At 43.0% G+C, this 14,713-nt stretch overlaps 1 protein-coding gene across 1 annotated transcript in view; it reads right to left on the minus strand.

Moving 5' to 3' along the window:
• The window catches only part of dab2ipb (DAB2 interacting protein b), a 230,284-nt gene that overhangs the window by 190,142 nt on the left and 25,429 nt on the right, over positions 1 to 14,713 (minus strand). Inside the window, 1 exon segment of the mRNA XM_048259739.1 lies at positions 4,069 to 4,192. Coding sequence (XP_048115696.1) covers positions 4,069 to 4,192 — 124 coding nt within the window.

Raw genomic sequence — 14,713 nt, forward strand, 5'->3', positions numbered from 1 at the left:
CTGTCACATTAGTGGACCTGAGAAAGTAGAGGCCCTCGTAGCACATGGGTCCCCGCTGGACAGAGTTCAGAGAGCCTTTCATAATGCTGGGGCTTAATCAGAAAGACTGAAAGGGGACAGGAGAGGGAGAGATGGAGGAGAGAGAGAGAGAGGAGAGAGGAGAGGGAGAGGAGAGAGAGAGAGAGAGAGGGAGGGGGGGAGAGAGAGCGAGAGCAACCAATAGAGACAGTGATATGGAGACAGAAGAATCAAAGATAATCAAAGATTATATGTGCATTTGTGAGTGTTTGTGTTTGTGTGTGTATGTGTCTGTCTGTGTGTTTGATTCTACATAATATGCATTTCAATATGAAAAACACCCCTCTAGCTGGACAAGCGTACCTTGCAAAGTGCATTACCCTGCAACGTGCAAACACCTCTGTTGACTCTTTTAAAACCATCCCTTCTCTGCCAAACTCTTGTTGCTAAGAGACGTCTGAAGGCTTCCTAAAAACTCCTGGCTTCCTCTCCTTCCCCATGGTCACTGCTTCTGGCCTTTCCCCCAGTGCCCAGAAGTCTTGTCTTTGTGAACGATACAAGGTCCTGTGCCTTAGTCTTACAAATACCAGCCTTTTATTTCAGGTCACTGGCTACCTCTGTATTTGTTTAACCTTTAATTAAGTTTGGTTTGGGAACTGGACATGAGAGGAGATGGGGGGAGACGGACAACACATGGCAACAGCCAGGGAGGGTTGAGAGGAGGCTTTTACTGTACAGTCAGGTATTCAGTCCATTAAGCTGATGTTACAGTGACTTGCTGAACAGACCCGGTTTCAAGCCAACATGATTTATTTGTGTGTGTGTGTGTGTGTGTGTGTGTGTGTGTGAATGTTGTGTTTTATTGTGTGTGATTGACTGCTTTAGATGTGTGTGAGTGTGTGTACTGAACGTGTGTGCTAGTGTGTGTGTGGGTGAATGTGTGTGTGTGTGTGTGTGCACGTTTGTGTAGGTGTGTGTGTGTGTGTGTGTAGCCACATATCTCACACTTGAGAGACCATCTGAACATAATTCACACAACGTGAGAATGCACGTGATTCAGTCATACGCTTGTGTGTGTGTGTGTGTGTGTGTGTGTGTGTGTTTGTGTTTGTACAATAGCACAAACACACACACACAAGCACACACACGCACAAACAAGCACAAAAAATAACAAACAGAACAAAGCAAAAAAATAAAATAAACACTGTTCTAACATATTCATGCATAAAAATCAACCTTAATCAAACGAAACAACCACGTTTCCTTCTCTTAAGCAGTCACTGGGCATGAATAATATATTCCAGCACCTCCAACCAGCAGAGCCAGAGAGGGAGAAGAGGCTGAACTCAGAGCAGTGATGGCCCAAGAAGGGTGCACAGGGCTGGGTCAGTATTAAGCCAAACCTCCCTCTGTGCTGAAGAGGTCAAGCCGCTAGGTCGCTAACATCCCATAAGCACTGCTGCATCACAGCTTATAAACACACACTGAGATGGATGGAAACACTGGAGACTGGTGTGTGTGTGTGCGTTCGTGTGTGTTGTCCTTCCTGGTTTCTCTGACACACACACACACACACGAACACGCACGCACACACTTACACGCACACACGCACGCACACACACACTTACATAATCTGTGTGCCAGAGACTTGTTTCTCCCCTAATACACAAAAAACACATCAACACTCAAATACATGTGAACTATCCTGTAACACGTGCTCACACACACACACACTATATTACATAAGCACATCTGTGTAAAGTGCTTCTATCCTCTGAGACTGGCAAATCCACACCTCTGACCTCAAAGGAACATCACAGTCAACTGGAGCAAATGCACACACACACACACACACACACACACACACAAGTTTGACTTAAGACTGTGAGAACAACAGACCTGATAGAGGTAGAGATTCAGAGAAGAACGTAGATGTAGAGTTACAGAGAGAGATGAGAGAGAGAGATAGAGAGAGAGATGAGAGAGAGAGAGAGGGAAAGAGGGACAGAAGGTCGTAGACATCTGATGGAGTTGAGAAAGAGAGGGAGAGAGGGAGAAAGAGAGCGAGAAGGCCGTAGACATCTGATGGAGTTGAGAAAGAGAGAGAGAGAGGGAGAAAGAGAGCGAGAAGGCCGTAGACATCTGATGGAGTTGAGAAAGAGAGAGAGAGAGGGAGAAAGAGAGCGAGAAGGCCGTAGACATCTGATGGAGTTGAGAGAGAGAGAAGGACGTCTGATGGAGGAGAGAGAAGGAAGTAATGAGGAGATCTAACTGAGCTAATATTGAGGCAATGAGGAGACAGCACTATCACTGCCACACACACACACACACACACAAAAGACACACACACACACAAACCCATAAAATCACACACACACACACACACACACACAAACTCACAAAAGCACACACACACACACACACACACAAACCCATAAAATCACATACATGTACACACACACACACACACACACACACAAACCGATAAATCCACACACAAACACACACTCACAAACCAATAAAACCACACACACAAGCAAACAGTGAAAATAACACAATACTACTCCAACACACAAGTACCCACACACACAAACATTCCAATGAAACACAGATTTACAAGGGCCTGAAGCTGCTCATATAGTGAACTGTCATAAAAAGAAAATGTCCATAGTGTCATTCTAGATTTTTGTAGATGCACATGGGCCTATAAAGCCAAAGAAAGCATAAATATTATTTGAAGTAGATTTCTGTATTTTCTAGTGAACAGCTGAAGAAAACAAATAGCAATCCAAAAGATTATCAACAGACACTACACATATGGCAAACAACAGCTGCCTTCTTCACAGTCTACCAAGCAAGCTGCTTGCTTGTCAAACAAAGATAAGATTCAGTGTGAAATAGAAAGAAAAAATGAAACAGAACAGTAGTGGCCCAACATGACTCTGCACTATAAAACAGAAAGATGTCAACAGCAACATTTATGCTTTACTGGATCCCTAGTAGCAGCAACAAACTATAGCAGTAGACGCATCACCATAAAACAGGTACAAGATCAACCTCTACTGGCCGATTGAAGAAATAACACTCAAAAGTGTATAAGTATATAGTATATACTCTTTTGATCCCGTGAGGGAAATTTGGTCTCTGCATTTATCCCAATCCGTGAAATTAGTGAAACACACTCGGCACACAGTGAACAGAAGCACACACTAATCCCGGCGCAGTGAGCTGCCTGCAACAACAGCGACGCTTGGGGAGCAGTGAGGGGTTAGGTGCTTTGCTCAAGGGCACTTCAGTCGTGCCTACTGGTCGGTGTTCGAACCGGCAACCCTCCGGTTACAAGTCCGAAGCGCTAACCAGTAGGCCATGGCTGCCCCTGTGGTATCCTCCTGAGCAGTTCGTCAGTCTCTCTGTTCAATTTAATTCAATGTTGCTTTATTAGCATGACTGTAGGTACCGTGTTGCCAAAGCACAAAACATAAAAGCATAACAATTTGTACAATAACACTGCAGCATTGTGAACATATTAATCTCATATAAAATCAGTTATCACTTCCTCCCTCTGCGTGGTGCCTGAGATCAGCCAGTTGTGCAGGCCCTGTCTAACAGTCATTCACACGCCCTGTTGGAGCTGCTCTGGCGCCCTCTGACTGTAGATCCCTTCACTACTGTAGTTCTCTAACGAGCCTTTTGACAGATCATTTTCAGGAGAAAAACACCCACGGAAATGAATTGGCACCACACTGCAGCTTTGCAGGGGTAATGCACACATCGTTGAGCAATTTGTAGCCTGAAACCGATCGGGTTGTTTATCCACATGATCAGAGGAAAGGATGCACCACACCAACACACTACAGTGCACATCTATGACTGGCAGGTGGGTGGAACAGGACACTGCCCAGTCAGGAGTCAATTAAATTGATGTTGTGGGCATTGGTCAAGCAGTAGCACAACTATAGAACCAGTGGGAGATAGATAGATAGATAGATAGAGAGGGAGAGAGAATGAAAGAGAGAGAGAAAGAGAGCAGCATGTCATCTTTAAACTTACCACTCTCTGTGGACAGCTGATTGTGGAACTCTGGGAACTGTGTTTCCACAGGAACACTAATGGTGCGACGCAGTAGGCGGACCTTAGAGTCCATTCGTCTGTTCTGAAGAAGCAAGGGATGGACCTGTGAGAGAGAGACGAAGAGAGAGACAGAGAGAGATGAAGAGAAAGAGAGAGAGAGAGGATGCAAAAGTTAAGAGAGAGAGTTGAGCTGTAAACCTTAGAGGCTTTAAATGATCAAAGGTGTTCATGTTGAACTTTACAGACGAATACACTAATCAGACCAATAAAGCAATGATCTTGAATTTCCCCTGGGGATCAATAAAGTATCTATCTATCTATCTATCTATCTATCTATCTATGAAACAGAGAGCAGATGAATACAAATTGATGTGTTGCATCTCCAAATGTATGTATTCTCCCAAGAGTGTCATTATAACCATTTGCCCCAGCTAACAGTCCCTGGCTGTGTGTGTGTGTGTGTACATGTATGTGTGTGTGTGTGTGTGTGTGTGTGTGTGTCCTCTCCTCTCACCTCATCCATTACTCTGTCAGCCTTTCAACACTCTACTTTTCCACCTGTGTTCTATCTCTTCATTCATTCTCTTCATTCATTTCTTTCTCTCATTCCCTTCCCTCCCATCCCACCTTCATCATTTTCACTCCTTTTTCGCTCTATTTCTCTTTTCTCATCTCCTCTATCCCTCTCTCCTCTCCTCCTCTACAGTAGCTCCTCCTTCGCAATCTGTCTCTTCATGAGCCATTAGCTGCTCCACTGGGCCCTTCGGCCGCACGTTTCTCCACCAATCAGACGCTCATTCTGCTGGAAAGGACAATCTCCTCAGGTGGGGCACTCTATAGATAAGAGCACACACATGCCCCTCTGCCTTACTGGACGTCTTATAGAGAGATATACGTGTAATTGTACTTATTGTTATTTATCGGTATGTGGACTTTTTTATCTGTTGTGTTTTTTAATAATGAATGTGTTTTATGGTTATGTTTACAGTTATGGTTATGGTTATGGTATTTAGCAGATGCTTTTGTCCAAAGCGACATACAAATAAAAACAATACAAAGTTAAATTTAAAGGTTGTATCAGCGATAGCGGGGATACGTCACTTCTGTTGATGTTCAAACAAAACAGAGTGCTAGCTTGCTACTTCCTCCCCCTCTCTACAGTGCAATTAAAAAGCTCCTAAACGCGCATCTCGTCGGGTATTGGTTGAAACACTTTATTTTGCTTTTGAGTGGGTTGCCAACCCTTGTTGGTAGCAATTGTTTTTGTGTATAGATTTCGGAGCCTAGGCTGACTACAGAGACGCTTTTTTCGACGGCCTGCTTATGGGGCAGACAGCTAGCGGATTGTTAGGAAAGATTAGATGAGTGTGATCATTTATGTTTGGGCCTTTTTTGACCCTGAAATTGCTGATACAACCTTTAACATTTAAAAAAGTTGGTAAGACTACATTAAGGAGAATAGCAATAATAAACAACAATGTCAATTCAATCAATAGCCTAATTAAATTAAATAAATACAATACTATAATTTAGAATATACATTTTTATTGACTGTTTGATCCACACAAGTATTCCAATGCTCCTGTAAGCTTGTACATGAGCAAATGGCAAAAATAAACACTTGACTTGACTTGAGATCATGAAAGATTTTCAATGTATTTTTTTTGTATTTGTTTTATTGTCATCAGTTGCCTTCTTTTAATTATCATAAATGTTTGAAGGGGTCATAAGATCATAAGATTATGCAACAATCAACAATGGAATTGGCTACACCAGACACGATAATGTTGCGTACATTCAAAAAATGCAATATTTCGAAGTACTTTACAGTTTCTTTGCAGTCTTTTTATTTTTAACAATTACCTTCTGTTATATAATATCAATGTCATATCAATGCTTTAGGTCAGGGGTGGGCAATTTCCCCAAGAGGCCACATGACAAACTGGGACTGTTGAGGAGGGCCGGACCCAAAATACCGAACTCAAGTCTGAACTCAATTCTGTTCAATTCTATTCTGTTCTTGTATAACATTAAGTAAATCATATGGTTTTGTTTGCTACTAGTATAAACAGATGAAAATGTGAGGGAGACAAAGGAAAAACAGCAATAGTTAATCTATGTCCAGTATTTAATCCTCATTCTCGAAAATGATTTTTTGACATTGACATTTTTTTTTTTTCAGTTTTCAAAGACTGATATAAAAAAGTACTACAATATCTATATAATTAGGCTAGGAAAATGTGAAGGAGTCAGTACAACCATAGGCCTGTGCCACTATTTCATCAACACTCAGCAATATTTCATCATTAAATCATTACCATCATGACCATCATTAAATTAACTCTATGCAGAATTAGACTATGAAAATGTGGAGCAGACAATAATAGGCTGTCATTTGGCAGTTCCAGTGTTATGGATGTGACATTTGGACGCATATTGGTAAACAAAATGCCTTAGAATAGGGGCAAAAATAGTATCATTTAATTAATTTGCATAACTTTTAATGTAACCTCTGTCCTCTGAATACTGAGAAATCCTCAAATATCATATAATTTTCATCCTAAGAATACAAGGTATTTTATCAGCATTATGGATGTGACATGAAATAGACACACTTTTGTGAGAGATTACAGGTTTTCTACAAACTCTGTGAATTTTGAAGGAAACTGCCGAAACTATGATATATGTAGCATGAAGGAGACTTGAATGAACACAAAAAGTGTGTTTTTGAAGCTATGCATCATTTTCCTAATGCATTATGTAGGAAAATCTGGCGTTATGGATGTGACGGTTTCACGTTATGGATGTGACATGTCTGAACCAGTCTTCGACAAACTACATAAAACACATTATTAAGTAGTGAATTTTGATATGAAACAATTGAAATAGTAATCATGAAAAACTAGCGATGAAATTATTGCTTCCTCAGTGCCCACTTAGATCCACAGGAAGAATCAGGACAACAAGTCATTTAAAACATAAAAAAGAAATGTATTTTTTTCTTTTACCGTCATCAATTTTGATCAGTGATTCCCGGGTTACTGAAACACCAGGGAACATGAAACTTGGTGGCCACTCCCCCACCGCGCTAGGTTAAATGACTAGCCCTACCTGAACCGTTGCACCCAAAATGACAAAATATGTATGGTATGTTAGTCTCAAGAGCCCGCATCAACCTAGCCCATACCCACTCATTTGTGACTTGCACACATAAAGTACATGCACGCACACGTGCGTGCACACACACACACACACAGTCGCACACATACAGACAGGCAAGCACACACACACATAAACAGATACAGACAGGCATGCACACACACGCACACACATGCACAAACAGCCACCAACAAAAATGCACACTGATGGTAATTTTCATACCATAGATTTAATAGAGACCCAGTCAAACCAATAGTATGAAAAATCAGGAACAGAGTTTATTTACAATGATGCGCATCAAGGGAGAGACAGCATGACTTCACCTGAAGATCCATCAGCTGCTCTAACTAGACAAGGAAATAGTTAGGGTTTAAGTATCCTTCCAGGCTGACGGGAGATGGCGTTGGTCATCCCATCTCACGTGGACTACACTGAATCAGACCCTGATTAGTGGCAGCCTGGCAATCCGGAGCAGATAGCTACTGACGCAGCCATGCAGAACAGTGAAACACTGCAAAGTCATAATATTCCCTCTTATCTCTAAACACAGTCACACAGAGATATACACAGGGACAGTACAGATATCATACAGTCATTACATAGAATCATACTTTTAGTATCAAAGTGACCCCCTAATGAGAAATGCAGAACATTAAACCACATATTGGAATATTGGACATAATGCAGAACATTAAACCATATATTGGAATATTGGACGTAATGTTCTATTCCACTTTCTCTCAACACACATAAACACACACACAGGCACACATATGCATGTGCGCATGCAAACACACAATACACACAGGCACGCATATGCACATGCACACACACAGACACACACACACAGACACACACACACACACACACTCTTATAAACAAAAGCAAACTCACATATGCACACACTCATTTACATGCACATGAGTTGCAGGAGTAGGAGATGGAGACAAATTGACAAGTGTGATTTATTTTTGTGAAGAGAAGCAGGACTGAGAGGCGATCATATTTTGTACCGCTATGCGGTACATCTAGTTTATTGCTGCCGTTACTCATGTTACTCTGTGGGTATTAGCTACAGAAGACCTGACACTTCAAATGCTGGCATATCGCGTCACATTTAAAATTAAACTGTGTTAAGCAGACGTGAGCGGCAGGCTGAACAGATCTGCAACAGAAGGAGGTTGCTATGTTAACTCCAGCTGCAAAGTCAGCCATCTTCACCAGCTAACACGATAATTCAGTTACTATACAACAACAGTATGACAGTTACGGGAAGATAATCGCTCAGATTTTCATTATTAGGCCACTTGAAAATAGGCTATGGCTAGGCTAATCACTGGAGGTATTTTAATATTATGTTTGTTTTGCTAATGGTTAGGCAAGGCCTCCCTGTGGTTTTGATCAACCTAATAATCTTTGAAATGTCAATTGTAAACACTAAGGTGAAATGCGTTGAAACTGACATGCCACCAGAACAGACGTTTATCTGCTTTGAGCTAAAATAAAGTCTCCAGTCTTGTAAAGTCACATTATGTAACATCCATAACGTCACATCCATAATGCACCATTAAAGGTTTTAAAAGTAAGAAAGGGTCACAATTTGTTCACCACACTTTACATTTATATAAATCAGCTTTGCACAGACACTATGGACATGGTCGCATCAACACTGTATGTGTAGCATAAACTTTTCCTATAAAACGTTATGGATGTGGCATGGCCATGGAACTTGCTGACTTAAAAACAAAAGCCTTACAAATGTAAGGAGTTGTGGTCTTAAAGGCAAGCTGAGCATACACATTGCTCTACCATTCCCTTGTCAATAATTTGTCAAATGACACAATTTGTTTGAACCTTGGGTCCATTTATCCACTTTTGAAATATGTATAATATTACCATGTGAAAAATGTTGTTTCTGTATGGTTGCACACCATATTTATGATGTAAAAAAAATGTAATTCTCCATCAAATTCAATCCGATCATTTACAAACAATAAAATATAGACCTAAATGAAGATTTTAACAACAGTTCTATTTGCGTATGCACAACTTTTCATGGTAAGGATGACCTTTGCATGATATTGCCCCATTAGTTAATCAACATGCACAAAGAAAACTATTTTTAAAATGTAGGCTATGTTTTTGCTTTAACTTTATGCACAAAACTGTGATTGGTCAACTCGCTCTGTGTGTTGAGCCGGCTGCTTCAAGCAAACTGTGGGTAGTAGCATCATACTAGTTCGCTAACATAAGCTTTGCAAATAATCTCAGACATATTTTGGTTATAATGACGGGGTTATCCGATTGTAAACTGTCTATCTGCCAGTAACGCTTTGAAATGAACACCGTATACGCCAACGAGCAGTAGTAGGAGTTTGTTCTAACAACCTTTGGCGGTGGTGGCCCGCCGCGACATAAGAGACATAAAACTTTGAAAGGTTTACGCCGACGTAAAGGCAACTGCATTGTGTCGACGCAGAAGCATAAGCAGAAGCACCAGCACATCAGTGAGGGTGTTTACGTCAGATGCATCCATGCACAAATGTATGGGCATACAAATAGCAGTCGCTTTCAAAATAAAAGCAATGATATTGATTTGCATGCATTATCTCTATGCTAGGCTCTTGCATTTCCCATGGGGATCAATAAAGTATCTATCTATCTCTATCTATCTATCTATCTATCTATTGTTATTTCACGGACCTTACGCGGGCCGGTCAGGGAAAGCCGGATGTGGCCCGCGGGCCGTATGTTGCCCATGTGTGCTTTAGGTGGTGAAAAGTCATAAGATCATGACCTAACTGCTATACTGTATTTTCATTGCTGAGAGACAAACATGTAGCCTGATGTAGCCATCCTTAATATCTATTCAGAATGTGGCTTTTGGGAAAATAAGTCCCTTCAGGGCGAAGCAAGACCCCTCCGCTGGCGCGTTGGGGTCCGGTTCGCCCTGTCGGGACTTATTTTTCCAATAATAATCAACGTTCTATACATTATCCCTTACTAAATAGCCTTTCAAATCATTCTTCTTCATTTGCCTAACTTTGTTTGACCTTGTGTTGTCAAATAACCCCCAATTAGGTGATTTCTGTTTCCGGGCAAAAGAAAAGTTATGATGTCCTGATTCTGCTCTTGACACATGCTCTGCTCTTGTGAGAAGGAAGCCCTGTGTGTAATCTATCAATGGCACAAACGAATACACTCAGATAGTTCTCTTTATATATAATTCAAGGATCCATACTGTAAAACTGATGGATGCTAACTGATGTTATGTATGGAACCTTGATGTAAAGCAGTATCTTGTATCAGTATGTCAGCTTAGTTGTTTTGCTGTGAGTGGACCAACATTTACATTTATTCATTGAGCATACACTGTTGTCCAAAGTGACTTACATATGTCAACTATATCACAAGGGATTACATTGTCTCGGGAGCAACTTGGGGTTAAGTGCCTCGCTCAAGAGCACAACAGTGGAAGCCAGGAATTGAACCCACAACTTTCAGGCTACTGCACGCTAGCCCAGCTCCTCAACCACTACACTACACCACTGCCCATATCAGTGACTTATTGTGTGCTCTGAACTACAGAGGACAAAGCCAGGGCCAGAGATTGTCTCTGAATGAACTGATGCAGGCAGCAGGTGAGAGAAGAGAGAGAGGGAAAGACGAAGACACAGAGCGGGATCGAGGAGAGAAAAAAATCAGGAGAGAGACTTTGACTTTTAAGGTTCCTTTATTGACAGTCAAAAAGGAAACCAGGTAACATTAAAAACCAACCCATAATAAAAACCTTCCTCCACCCCACTCTCTCTTAGCATTCAGACACCTACTGTATTCCTGTCAACCTTTCACTCCAGCTCTCTCTGTCTCTGGAGAGGAGTGGAGTGACACTCATTTAGCTTCCTCATCCTGTCAACCTGTTCTTTTATCTCTGTCCCTCTGTCCCTTACCTAATCCTCCCATTCGCTCCTCTTTCAGTCTCCAGTCTCTCTCTGATCATCCCATTCTCCCAATCCTCTATTCAAACACAGACACAGACACAGGCACAGGCTATGGGCCCATCAGCACTTAACAGGAAGATGCAACCACTGCTTCTCATTCCGTGTCTGTATATGTAACTATGGCCGCCGAGTGTGAATCTATACAGGAACAGACGTGTGTGTGTGTGTGTGTGTGTGTGTGTGTGTGTGTGTGTGTCTGAAGCATTTATTTAGAGATGAACACACGCACTGTCTTACATAAAGAACCTGCAATATGAAGACATGCATGTGCGTGCCGTGCATGTGAGTGTGTGCATGAGTGTGTGCTTGCGCGTGCGTCTGTGTGTGTGTGTGTGCATGCAGGCGTGCGCGTATGACTGTGTGTGTGGGTGTGGGTGCATGCGTGCATGCGTGTGTGTGTGTTGTGTGTGAGTGTGTGTGCATTGTGTGTGAGATGACACATATAAAGCAAGCCAAGGTGATAACTGCCTCAGGCTTGTGATTGTGAGTGTAACCAGCTGCTGTTAGGTGGAGCTGGTGGTCCCTATCTGCCGCAGTCTGCTGGCCTCTAGTTGTGTGTGTAGTCTGTAGTCTGTGTGTGTGTGTGTGTGTGTGTGTGTGTGTGTGTGTGTGTGTGTGTGTGTGTGTGTGTGTGTGTGTGTAGTCTCTAGTCTCTCTGTGTGTGTGTGTGTGTGTGTGTGTGTGTGTGTCTGTCTGTGTGTGTTTGTGTGTGTGTGTGTGTGTGTGTGTGTGTGTAAAGAAGAGCTTCTGGTTACTGAGCACTGGTGCATGTCATTACCTCTGCAGATTCATGCCCACCTGTCCAGAGGATGGGCTTTTACTGCCCCCCCACACACACACACACACACACACACACACACACACATACGCACACATACACACACACACACACACACTCTCTCATTTATGAGCCTGCTGTCTCTGTGTCTGTCAGGAGAACGTGTTCGCTAACAGCTTGTATAGTCGCTTCAGGATAGCATGGTTCAGCAAATCACATGAGTGTGCACGTGCACTGAGTGCGGAATGGCTCTGAGTATGTGTGTATGTGTGTGTGTGTGTGTGTGTGTGTGTGTGTGTGTGTGTGTGTGTGTTAGTACTGGCTAAGGACCTGGAGTAAGGAATAGGTCCAAGGTCTTATGTAACAGCTGCCCTCACAACAACCTCCACACACACACACACACACACACACACACACACACACACACACACATACAAAGAGAGAGAGAGAAAGAGAGATGACACAGAGAGGGCAGTAGGCTTTGTTGCCTATTTCCATAATCCCATCACAAAGGACACCTAAGTGTGTGTGGGTTTGTGTGTGTGTGTGTGTGTGTGTGTGTGTGTGTGTGTGTTTGAGTGAGAATGTTCATTCACACACACACACACACACACACACACACACACACAAAGAGAGAGAGAGAGAGAAAGCACTGAGACGTCCCAAGATGCGAACTAGCAGAGATACGATGGGCTATTGTGGGTGGGTTGTAACTCAAGTCTCTCTATTGGGCTGTGTTCTTATTCTCCAGCCATTCATCTCTTTCTCTCTCTCTCTCCAGCTCTCTTTCTCCACCCCTCCATCTCTCTCCCCCTCCCTCTCTTGCTCTCCTTCCATCCCTCAGCATTTGTACTTTTGTATTGATCAATATCTCCCTCTTTCACAGTTCTCTCTCTCCCTCTATCCCACGCTGCAGTAATCCCTAGTCGCACCGCTCGCTCTCTTCTTTCTGCTTCTCCACCTCTCTCTTTCTCTCTCTCTCTCTCTCTCTCTCTCTCTCTCTCTCCTTCCTCTCTCTGCTTCTCTACCTCCGTCTGTCCTCCCACCATCTCCCACTACCTTCTGTCCTTCCACTATTTTGTTCCCTCCCCACTGCTACCACCCTGTCTCTTCTCCCTATGGTTTCTCTCTCATCTCTCCATCTCTCTATTTCATACTTCTCTCTCTCTTTCTATCTCTCATTCCCTCCCCACCTCTCTCTCCTCCTTATAGTTTCTCTCTCATCTCTCCATCTCTCTACCTCACACTCTTCTCTCTCTCTCCTTCCCTCTCTCAAATCTCTCTCTCTCTCTCTCTCTCTCTCTCTCTCTCTCTCTCTCTCTACCTCTCTGTGTAACTGTAGATGTTCAGAGAGGACTGTATGTGCTGAGGTATTGATGTGCAGCCACATTCTCCATGCTGTACTTGTCTCTGACTGGAAGTCTTATGTCATGTCAAATCTGAACCAGAGCACAGAGCTGGGTAGTATGATGCACACACATACACACACAGACCCGTTTCCTACGACAGCAGAAACCAGATGACCTGGTTCTGGATCCGTCAGACCAGTTTCCTACGACAGCAGAAACCAGATAACCTGGTTCTGGTTGAGTCAGCACTGGGCCCCATCTCTGCTCTCATCAGACGAGAAGTGGCCTGCGGGTCCACACAAAGGGTCACTATGGGGAATACACTTCCTGTCTGACAACTGGACAACAGAGACAATGGATAGGGGAGTCTAGATTTGGATAAAACAGCAAGATGAGGTCTGTGTGTGTGTGTCTGTGTGTGTATGTTGGTGTGTGTGTGTGTGTGTGTGTGTGTGTGTGTGTGTGTGTGTGTGTGTGTGTGTGTGTCTGTGTATATAAAGTATGTTGGTGTGTGTGTGCGTGTGTGTGTATGTATGTGTGTGTGTGTGTGTGTCCGTGTATATATGTGTGTGTGTGCGTGCATGTGCATGTGTGTGTGTGTGTGTGTGTATGTTTGTGTGCGCGTGTGTGTGCGTATGTGTGTGGGTGTGGGTGTGCGTTTGACTACAGTGTGAGTGAGTGGAGTGTATTCCTTGTCTGTGAGAAGAGGAGTGTGTCTTGAGGCGGAGGTGCATCAACGCTAACGCTAGCATTAGCCACCTGTGCAGTTCATTAGCTCAGCAGAGCAAAGATGCTTACAGCCATTAGACACACACGTGCGATCACACACACTCTCACACATGCACGCACACACACACACGCACACATACACACGCACACATACACACACACACGTGCCACAATGACTGCAGCACTAAAGGCTCGAAGATGCTTCTGCAGATACGGTCTTGCAGTGCGGTCATAAACTCATAAGCATCAGCTTCTCCAAATCTCCAAATCTACGGCAAAAATAGCTTTCCTGTATTCCTAAATCGTTTTCTCTTCTCCATGTGATCTATTAACTTTTATAGCATGCTACCCACTGGCGCCTTAATGCAGGGGCTTACCTGGGCTTCAGCCCAGGGGCCTCGACCAATGAGGGGCCTCCTAATAATAATAATGATAATCAATAATAATAAACGGCCGTGTCCATATTCGCGGCGTCAGTCATTAGCCTACTCTGGAGCTAGCCTAAATAATTGAGCACATCGTACAATGACAATCACATCCTTGCAGAGACCCCCTTTGTCTTCTCTTCTAAAGTGTAACAAAATGTAACAAACTTAATAAATCCCAAC

Source organism: Alosa alosa, chromosome 12 (assembly GCF_017589495.1).
Source record: "Alosa alosa isolate M-15738 ecotype Scorff River chromosome 12, AALO_Geno_1.1, whole genome shotgun sequence".
Lineage (NCBI taxonomy): Eukaryota > Metazoa > Chordata > Actinopteri > Clupeiformes > Clupeidae > Alosa > Alosa alosa.